Source organism: Cetorhinus maximus, chromosome 24 (assembly GCF_964194155.1).
Source record: "Cetorhinus maximus chromosome 24, sCetMax3.hap1.1, whole genome shotgun sequence".
In the NCBI taxonomy this organism is placed as follows: domain Eukaryota; kingdom Metazoa; phylum Chordata; class Chondrichthyes; order Lamniformes; family Cetorhinidae; genus Cetorhinus; species Cetorhinus maximus.
The window spans coordinates 47,719,243-47,729,923 of NC_135902.1; the positions used below are offsets into that span (position 1 = coordinate 47,719,243).

Genomic DNA, 10,681 nt, shown 5'->3' on the forward strand with positions numbered 1-10,681 from the left:
TCCCTAACAGGTCCAGGTCCTTTACAAAAGCTATATTACTGCATTTGAAAATGCTTTACGAAGGACACTTTAAAAATCCTACCAGCTATCACCGCGTTGTGATGCATCTCAGTATAAGGTTCCTGTGAGAATGACTGGGATGACAGCTGGACAAAAGTGATCATATTTCATTTTATAAAGTTTCCTTTTCTTTTATAGTTCAGTTCTTTATTGGGTGAGCCCTTCTAGAGAAAGAGGGAACTTTGAGAGGAATGCCTCTTTGTTTTTTTTTTGCAAAAGGAAAGCAACAAAAAAGGGTCTTGCACCACACAGTATTTGCCCTTTATGAATTGTAAAGTAGGAGGGGGTAGTGCATTGAGACAAAACCGAGCAGAGTTGTTTCCCCCCTCTATTGAGTAGCTATTGCTGATTGGTCAGTTCAGATGTAAGCCGAGGCATTATGATGCCAGGATATTAGCATCCCAATATTTATAAAAATATCAGGAGATCTTGGGTGAAGCTTATCTTAGATGTCACCGTGAGAGTTGGCATGTTTGCTTTGCACTATTTTGCAGAACAGGGGAAGGGTTAGCTGTCATATGCTGGTCAACATTAATCCTTCAATCAACATCATAAGATTATCTGATCATTAGCACGTTGCTGCTTTTAGAACATAGGAACAAGAGTAGGTCAATTAAGCCCTCAAACCTGTTTCAGCATTCAATGAGGTCATGACTGATCTATAATCAAAATTCATGTCATCCCATATCCCTTAATGAATTAGGTTAGCAAAAGTCTATTATTCTAATATTTAAAATTAGCAGTTGATGTAACATCAATTGTTATTTGTGGAAGAGTTCCAAACTTTTCCTTCCCTTTGTGTGTAGAAGTATTTCCTAATTTCACTCCTGAAAAGGTCTAACTCTAATTTTTCGACTATACCCCTGAGTCCTGTACTCCCCACCTAATGGAAACACTTTCTATCTGCCCTATTTGTTCCCCTTAATATGTTGAACACCCAACTCAAATCACCCATTATGGGATTTTCTTGTGAGCAAACTGGCTGCTGCATTTTCTACAGTACAACTACACTTCGAAAGTGCTTAATGGGCTGAGATGCACTTTGGAAGATCCTGAAATTGTGAAAGGGTGCTAGATAAATGCAGGTCTTCATTCCCTTGATTGATATGTTGCGTACAATCCTGTAGCATTTTTTTCTATAAAAGGTAAGGTCGTTTGCCCTGTAACTCACTGTACGTGTATACTAAACTTATACAGTTAAGTTACAGGATGTAACGGCTGCAACAAGCCAACATGCCCAGCACCGAGGCACTAATCGCTCAAAACCAGTTCCGCTGGACAGGACCTGCCGATCAAATGCCTGACACCAGACTCTCGAACCAACTGCGCTACTCAGAACTTGGTCACAGCACGAGACTCCCAGGAGGACAGCTTTAGGGATGTCCTCAAAGCATCACTGAAGAGGTCAAACATCCCCGATGACTCATTGGAGTCCCTGTCCTGTGACTGACCTAAATGGAGAAGGCTCATTTGGGAACACATTAAGGGACTTTGTTGGGAATACGCAGAGGTGAAGTTGAGTAAAAATTATTATGACCATTTTGTTGCATAAAGCATTAAAGGAGTTCTGCCTTTTCTGAGGTAACCTTAAAAGTATAACATATATAGACAGATATATAGGAGATAGACAGATTTTTAATTAGTAACGGGTTGAAAGGTTATGGGGAGAGGGCAGGAAATTGGAGTTGAGGCTGAAATGAGATCAGCCATGATTGTATTGAATGGCGGGGCAGGCTCGAGGGGCTGGATTGCCTACTCCTGCTCCTAGTTCTTATGTTCTTATATGTACATACACTAATAGACCTCTCACACAGATAGTCAATGGCGCAGTTAGAGAGCTAAACACGGGTATTGCTGAGAAGAAAACCAGTATGGGGTGACTAACTCAACAGGAGTATCTTAAAATATGTCTTTACATTTTATAATTCATCCTAAGCAGTTGCAGTAACTACATTTATTTTATTAATGTTTATGCTTATGATTCAAAAATAAGCATTGCTCATATAACCAAATCCTGGAAGGTTTGTATTATTGTTCAGGTTCGGAGGGACGTCCTGAATAAAAAAAACCCAAGTTAAGCTTGTATATTTAATTAAGAGACGAGAGAAACTGGGACAAAAACAAAAATACCTGGAAAAACTCAGCAGGTCTGGCAGCATCTGCGGAGAGGAACACAGTTAACGTTTTGAGTCCGTATGACTCTTCAACAGAACAGGACTCTTCAACTAGAGAAACTGGGATTGTTCTCCTTAGAGCAGAGAAGATTAAGGGGAGATTTGACAGAGAGGTTCAAATCATGAATTGCTTTCATAAGAGTAAATAAGGAGAAACTGCTTCCAGTGGCAAAGGGTGAGTAACCAGAGGACACAGATTTAAGATAATTGGCAAAAAAAATCCAGGGGGAATTGATGAGAATTTTTTTATGCAATGAGTTATCTGGGCTGCATTGCCTGAAACAATGGCAGAGGCAGATTCAGTAATCAAAAGGGATTTGGATATACATATGTACTTGAAAAGGAGATATTTTCAGGGCTGTGTGGAAAGAATAGAGGAAAAGAACTAATTGGATAACTGTTCAAAGAACTGGTACAAACATGATGGGCTGAATGGTCTCCTTCTGTCCTGCATGATGCTATTCTATGATTCAATGACCTATACATATATACAAATATATTTATGTATATCTAATATATACATATATTGTATGCATATATATATATATATAAATGTTTTGCAATGAGTGTGAATTCATTATGATGCACAAACATCAAACTCTGTTACAGAGTCAAAACAATTACTTAAAAACCAATTCAAGCAGCCAGGCCATGGTAGAAGCTAAAATAATTGTATTAATGTAACAGTTGAGTGTTGGGAAATCATCTGCAGCAGTTCTGCTGAATGATTTTGTGGGCAAAGCAAATACTTTAATCTGCATGTTTCTTAGTTCACAGAATGTTCTGTAGCAAAGATAACAATGCATTTTTCAAAGTTTCGGTAAAAAAAGAGGTCATGTTGGAGACAGGCTGACTGGACATTAGCATCTCAGAAGCTTTTCTTTAATCTCTCCAGGCTGAAAGGATGTATACCATCACTGCATTGCTTCAAAACCTAGACTTCACCAGATAACCAAATATAGCTAAGTTAAAATGTGCAGGATATATTTATACATTATGTATAATAGTGAAATAGAATTCGTGTTTTAAATATAAATGTTGTTGACAAACAGGCAATTGAAGGGTCCTAGTTCTCATTCAAGCCCATGGCCTGAATTTTTAGATCGACGGGCAGACATGATCAGCGGGCGTGGGATTGGCCGGGAATAGGGACCGCTGACTGTGATTGGCCCCCGATTACAATTTCACGCTGGCTGACCAATTAGAGGCCAGCCAGCGTGAAGCATGCGCTGAAAAGCTCAGCGCTGCCAGAGTGGGGGCAGGAGGAGGGTGGGCGATGACATCAACACAGGTGTGGGCGAACGCTGAGAGAAAGCTCCCTCAACGCAGAGAGCTGCCTCAGGGAGCTGCAGACCCGAAAATGTTCCAATAAAGTTTTAAAAAGCAAGAAAAAAATGATCGAGCATCACAATCAGGCACCTGAAAATATAGATGATAAAAACGCCCACAGATTTCTATTCTTATTTTATTTCATCGCGGAAACCTCATCCCGCCCTTGGATGAGGTTTGATGGAAAATGTAAAGGCCGCCTGGCCGATTCGCCCGTCCACCAACCGTAAGGTTGGACGGGCAATGGAAAACAGCAGACAATTGCACCGTTGTTGGGCTTAATTGTCAGCGGGCGCACTTCTGACTTTTGCACGTGCCTGCCAAGTGAAGTCAGGACACTCGCCAGACACCATCGCGCGCCATTTCACGCCCGATCAACATAAAAATCCAGCCCCATGTCTTTGACCAAGCTTTTGGTCACCTTTTGGTCCTGATATCTCTTTATATGGCTAGGCGTTACACTTGAGTTGAAAACTCACCTAACACCTTAGATACTTACAGTATTAAAGGTGCTATATAAGCACAGGTTGTTAATGTTACTGTGTCTTCTGATTGCACACTGTTCTAATCCAATCTAACATACCAAAATCCATTGACCAATTTGTATATGCATGTCTATGAGTAGGACATTGTAAATGCTGTGTGTAAAACAGTGCATCTCCGGAATTAGCGATGTTTGCCTTGGCTCATTCCCATTAAGACGTAATTAGAGGCAGGTTCTGGAACATCAACATGAAAGGTTTGCTGCTGATGCTGAAAATATGCAGCAGGACAATCAGTGTCTGAAAAGGGGAAATGCACGTTTGGGAGGAACTGAACCAAAAATAAAAAGGACACCCCAGACCCCTTACAGCATTGACGAAAAGAAGGAGCAGAGAAAAACTAGTCGCTGAGAAAACCGACTCCAGCAAATACACAGCCACAAACAAGGTTAGAAAAGGGGAAGAACACACAGTGGAATGGACGAAAGACAAAAATCCAGACAAAAAGAGAGAAACACTGATATATCTGGATGGATGGAAGAGCAATAAAATCAAATCAAATAGGAAATAAGAAGAAAGAAATAAAACTGCAAAGGATGAAAACCTGATGTAGAAACAGAAAATTGCATTGAATTATATTGAACATACCGCACATAAATAAACCACTCAGCCCAATTGGCCTAGTGAAATTTATGTTTCATGTGAGCCTCCTTGACCCCTCTTCATTTGAAACTATCAACGTAACCTTCTATTTCTTTCTCCCTCCCTCATTTTTCTTTCTAACTTCCCCTGAATGCATGGGAAAGAGAAAAGAGAGTTCTGATGCAATGTCTTCAACCTGAAACGTTAACTTCATTTCTTCCTCTACAGGTGCTGTCTGACCTGCCGAGTATTTTCAGTCTCTTCTGTTTTTATTCAAAACATCCTACTAATGCAGATGGTGGCCCTTTGTCGGCGCTGGAAAAGAGAAGGCTTAAATGAAACAAAGAGGCAAAAGAAGAATGACATGTGCCGTCAGAGCAAGTTTTGGCGAAACCAAACCCTAGTGTATGCAGCCATTTAAAGACGTCAAGCTTTGCCTATTCTGGATTTGCCTAACATGGGTACGGGTGGGATGTAGACTGGCTGTGCATTGTGTTATAGAGCAGCAAGTTCAGTTCACCATTACAGTGTCGAATATCCCACGTTGATAAGCCCTCCCAAATCCAAAACCATTGCATTCCTGTCTTCTTCAGGTGGAAAGCCCAATCTGAAACCGGCTACACAATTTGTTAAGCAATAAATCTAGACCCATCTTTTTGTTTACTTGTCCCGTAATCACTCCATTTTGCCTTGCACCATCACCCCCTTCGTCATCTAATTTCTCCTGCCTTCTATCCCGTAACAGACCTTTGCCTTTTGTTCTTCCGCCCTCCCCTCTTTCCCCGCCTCTGAACTTGCTCAAAAGCAGTCATGTCTCTTAACTCTTACCGGCTCCAATGAAAGGCTATTGACCTGAAATATTAACTGTTTCCCTCGCCACAGATAATGCCTGACCTGCTGCGTCTTTCCAGCCTCTGTGTTTTTATTTAAGGTATCTCCAATATCCAGCGGCTACAAGGCTTCTCTGTAAAATTACTCTTGATGCATCGATAGGAAAAAGCTGCCCTAACTGACTACCCTGTTCAAGGCAGTTAATAGATGAGTGGGAATGGAAAATATTGTTCAAATGGAGTGGCTGGTGTTTAGTTGGGGGTTTGCACTCAGACATATTTTTCCAGTAGAGCAGAGAGTGCTTTAGTCTGCATCTAATCATGCTATACTTGACCAGCATTATTAACCTTAATGTAAATGCTTGAATCAGATATAGGTCACCTGAAACGCTGTGGTCCATTCTCTAGCATTAAAATACATTCACAAAAAAAAAACTTCATGAAATAGACTATTGCCTGAGTGAAACTGAATGCTTTTAAAAATTCACAATCAAGGGATAAATTAGTACAGAAACGTAAATTACAAACTTTGCCACAAGGAGTGCTGGCTTCCTCTGATGAATGCTGAACTTCTTAATGCTGCTTAGACTGTTTTTGCAATGAAAGACAAGCACTCAAGTTTACCATAAGGTGGAAGAAATTCACCATAACAATTCCAGTGTCAGCTTAATGCAAAGGTCGTTATTTTGGCATTGAATCACAAAGTTGTGGATTTAAACTCTATCCCAAGACTTGGGCACATAAATCTAGACTTACATTTCAGTGCAATACTGACAGAGTTGCACTATCAGAGTGGGTGCAGTCTTATACATAACACAGCCAAGCAAATGTACATCTACCTGTTCCAGTGGGGTTTTTTTTATTCATCGCTGGCTAGGCCAATATTTATTGCCCATCCTTAATTGCCCTTGAGCAGCTGGTGTCAAGCCACCTTCTTGAACCGCTGCAGTGCATGTGGAGTTGGTACACCCACAGTGTTTTTAGGAAGGGAGTTCATTCCTTTTTAGACTTTCTAGCAGTTTGATACAACTTAGTGGCTTGCTAGGCCATTTCAGAGAGTGATTAAGAGTCAACCACATTGCTGTGGGTCTGGAGTCAAATGTAGGCCAGACCAGGTAGATTTCCTTCGTAAGTGAACCAGATGGTTTTTTACAACAATGGTTTCATGGTCACCATTACTGGTACTAGTTTCTAATTCCAGATTTTTATTAATTGAATTTAAGTTCCACCAGCTGCTGTGGTGGGGTTTAAATTCATGTCCCCAGAGCATTGGGCTGGGCCCCTGGATTACTAGTCCAGTGACATGACCACTACCTCCCCCTTAAAAGACCTCAAAGTAGTAGCAGAGGAGCTCCCATGGTGTCCTAGCCAACATTTAACTGCCAAAATACTATAGGCAGCCTAATCATTCATCTGAATTCTATGGGGCCTTACTGTGTGCAAGTTGGCTGTGGTATTTGCATACATCGCAAAAGCGATGGCACTGCAGAGTCATTGATTGGTTGTGATATACTTTGGGACATCCTGAAAACGTGATAAGGGACATTATTTAAATACTTTCTTTCTTAGGCAACCAGCATTTTCACACAAGCAGAGTTTCACAGTAATGGGAAGAAAAGGCAACAAAAAAGGGACCTCGCATTTCAGTGTTTCAAGTGTTTTCTGTTTTTGTTTCAGCCTCTCCAGCATTCGTTGTACTTGTTTCGAATGAACTTTCTGTTCTTCCCAGTTCTGACAAAACACCCAAAATGACAACTCTCTCCAAAGTTGCTGTCTCCTTTGCCCTGCTTACAGCACTTTCAATTTTACTTTCATTACAACAGGATAACCAGTTTTTCCTGCATCTGATAATAATTGGATGCATCGCAAAGTGTAAGATAGAAACATGAGGCAATATGCACCTTTTATTTTTGGTACACAGTGTTGACAAATGTTATTGTTATTCCAGGATAAATTGACGTTAATTTATAATTACAGGCTTTATGTTTCCCCCCCCCCCAAAATGGCATTAAACAGTTTGTACTCTATTGCTTTTAAATGAGACTTCATTGCAGTGTTGTCATGCTATACGCTGTGCTACATGTTATTTAATAATGACACTTTGATCTTAGTTCAGGTTTCAAGGCACTAAATCTGAGCAAATGTAGATTTAAAATGTACTCATGCATCTACACGCAGAAGCCATATTCTGCCCAGAAAATGAGAGTCAGGGGAGCTTTCCAGCATTTGAAAGTATTCAGTAGATGCTATTATCAGGCCTAGCTGGATATATATTTCTGCTTCAGTCTCCCTAATGCGTCAGTAAAACTTGCTGATTCCACTGAAATAGTACAAAGAGCGTCCTTTTATCACTTCCCCTGGCTGAAATTCAAACCTATTAAAAACAACAGCCAAGTGATCCACACGTTCCATCTTTCTCCCAAAGAAAATCTCTACCATTTAAACATTGGACTTAAATCCTGAGATATACATTCAAAGCAGCCTTGTAAAGCAGAACAGCCCGAGGTTTAATTTCATGAGGTAACTCAAGCTACTTTCGTACACAATTAGTTGCTGCTAGTGATTTGGCTTTTTGTTTAAAAATGTAAACTTCTGTTATGTGACAAATAAGCTCCTGCTTGCATCAACCCTATGCCTTGCCTGGTATCCAGGCACATGCCTATGACGTCACAGTTAGTCCAATATGGACTTAGCAACATCCCAAAAATAAAGATCAAGTCAGACAAAGATAAGGTCAATCACATTTCATAATTGAGAACATTTTGCTGCTTCACTTTAAAGGTGAACTGCATTTTGTTGCAGAGGAGGTATGTGAATGAGATGAAGAGGGCACTTTCAAAGGGGCAGCAGAAGCATGATAGGCCAAATGGCCTCCCTCTGCACTACAAAATATTACAACATTACTTCATAATAATGCTGTTATTTTAGATTCAACTGTTAAGGTGTTACCGCAATTAAAAGTAACAACGCAGGTTAATAAGGCCACAAAAAGTAAACAAAGCACTGGGTTCATTTCTAGATGGATAGAATTTAAAAGCAGAGAAGTTAAGTTAAAATTGCATCGAACCTCGATTAGAGCACACATGCAGTACTGTGAACAATTCTGGTCTCCAAGGTTATAAAAAGTAAATATAGAGGCATTGAATAGGTACAAAAAAATTACTAGAATGATAATAGAACTGAGAGGTTATACCTAACAGGAAAGATTGAATAAGGTGGGCTATTTTTTGTAGAAAAGAGAAGACTGGGGCTGACCTGATAGAGATCTTCAAGATTATGAATGGCTCTGACAGGGTAGAACGTTCGATAAGGCCAGAACCTGGGGGGATTAAAAACAAGACAGTTACGAATAAACTGAATAGAGGATTCAGGAGAAACTTCTTTATCCAGAGAATGGTGAGAATGTGGAGTTTGTTACCACTGGATGTGGTTGAGGTGAACAAAATAGGTGCATTTAAAGGGAAGCTGGATAAACACACAAGAGAGAAAGAAACAGTTGTGGGTCTATGAAGAGGGATGGGAGGAAGCTCCATATGGAAGATAAACACCAGCAAGGACCTGATGGGTCAAATGACCTGTTTCTGTGCTTTAATTACCTGGCAATGCCATACACAAAGATCACAGCAACTAAAACTTAAACCACTTTAAGGCAAGTATGTTAACCTCCAAAATGGTGAGCTGTAATGTTCACGCAAACAGAGCACCAGGGTTTAAATTTCTGTGCTAATATTTCTAGGCCATTTTTGCACTACGGACAAAGATATGACAAATCTTTGAATTTTAAATTAGCTGGGGCCACTGTACAGTAGGTAGAACATACCCTCTCCTTTCCCTTTACTTTGGTACCACCTACCACTCATTTCCCTGTCATCACACATTTGCGTCCAATAGAAAACCTTAGATTAGATTTTGCTTTTCTGCCCTGTCCCTCACAGAAACCAAAAATAAAAATAATAACGCCCCCCCAATATAATAAATAGTAGTGCCAGGTGCTGTAACAACTATGTCACTTTCTATAATAACATTGAACCCACTGTCCAGCACACACACACACATATCCCTGATATTCCCTGCGAAGACAGTTTAAGAATGCTTGCAAGTTATCAACTAAAAGGGACCGATTGTATGTGAACTTTAACAATGAGCCAACATTCCAGGCGAGATGAGGTGCAGTCTTCCTTCAGGCATTTGTAGGCCATTCTTTTTGCATAGAGACTGTCACAAACCAATAATCGTAATAATAATAAAGGTGTTGCTTCTTCAAGGCTCTGCAATGTAACGAATCTTCTGTGAGTAGATCAGGTCGACAATGTACAGAATGAGGTTGATGTAGGTGAAGATAGCGATGATCAGCTGGCTATCCCAGGGGCAGTCCCCCATTGAGCAACTCGCTGGCCTGTCCATTGAGCCATACTTGTTGTCAAAGCAGAAGATGGGCCAGATGACCGCGGCGCTCAGGTACATCAGGGTGGCCAGGAAGGTGTAGAGGACCACCACCCTGTCGAAGGGGCACCTCAGCATGCCAGTTCTCCCGGAGACGTTGAGGGCAATGACCAGGGCGGTGAGGATGAAGCAGATGGAGTAGACCACCACACACCACTGGGTGGCTGTGTAGCGACTGTACTGGCTGCCATTCAGCAGGGCTCCGAAGATGATGCAGGCTACATAAGCCTGGACCACCTTGAGGAGCCCCGAGGTGGTGGCCATGTAGGCACCGATGTGGCCCGGTTTGGCCCGGGTCAGGTGGATCTCCACGGCGTAGGCGATGCAGGCGACAGCCGAGGAGGCGGTGGCCGAAATCCTGAAGTTCCTGGACTGACAGTCCTGGCAGTCCAGCTCCACGAAGTAGACGGGGTAGATGACCGTGGCCGTCACGTACATGAGGGTGGCCAGCATGGCGAAGGAGATGGTGAAGTTGTCCCAGGAGATGGTCAGGCAGCTGTGCAGCCGGGTGAACTCGAAGGAGAGGATCAGGGCGCTGAGGGCCAGGCAGAAGCACCAGGCGAACATGCAGAAGTGGCCGTAAGCGGCGCCGAAACCCCCGTCGTGAGCGACCAGGCTCAGGGTGACACATCCGAACAGAGTCTGCAGACAGCGGAGGGCACCCAGCGGAGACAGCAGGGCAGAGCTGTTCAGATAGGGACCCGCCGTCTCCATAATCCGC

The 10,681-nt window shown here is 41.9% G+C and overlaps 1 protein-coding gene and 1 long non-coding RNA gene across 2 annotated transcripts in view; both read right to left on the reverse strand.

The window, feature by feature from the left end:
• LOC144699875 (uncharacterized) overlaps positions 1–10,681 on the reverse strand; it is a 425,222-nt gene that overhangs the window by 23,861 nt on the left and 390,680 nt on the right. The gene's annotated exons all lie outside the window — the stretch shown is intronic.
• myadml2 (myeloid associated differentiation marker like 2) lies at positions 7,391–10,675 on the reverse strand. The gene has a single exon (XM_078571198.1). It carries the CDS (start codon positions 10,672–10,674, stop codon positions 9,778–9,780), a length of 897 nt encoding a protein of 298 aa, XP_078427324.1. The 5' UTR covers position 10,675; the 3' UTR covers positions 7,391–9,777.

Excerpts from the sequence above, each read along its gene's own strand:
- myadml2 (XM_078571198.1), bottom strand. The coding sequence starts at position 10,674 with ATGGAGACGGCGGGTCCCTATCTGAACAGCTCTGCCCTGCTGTCTCCG.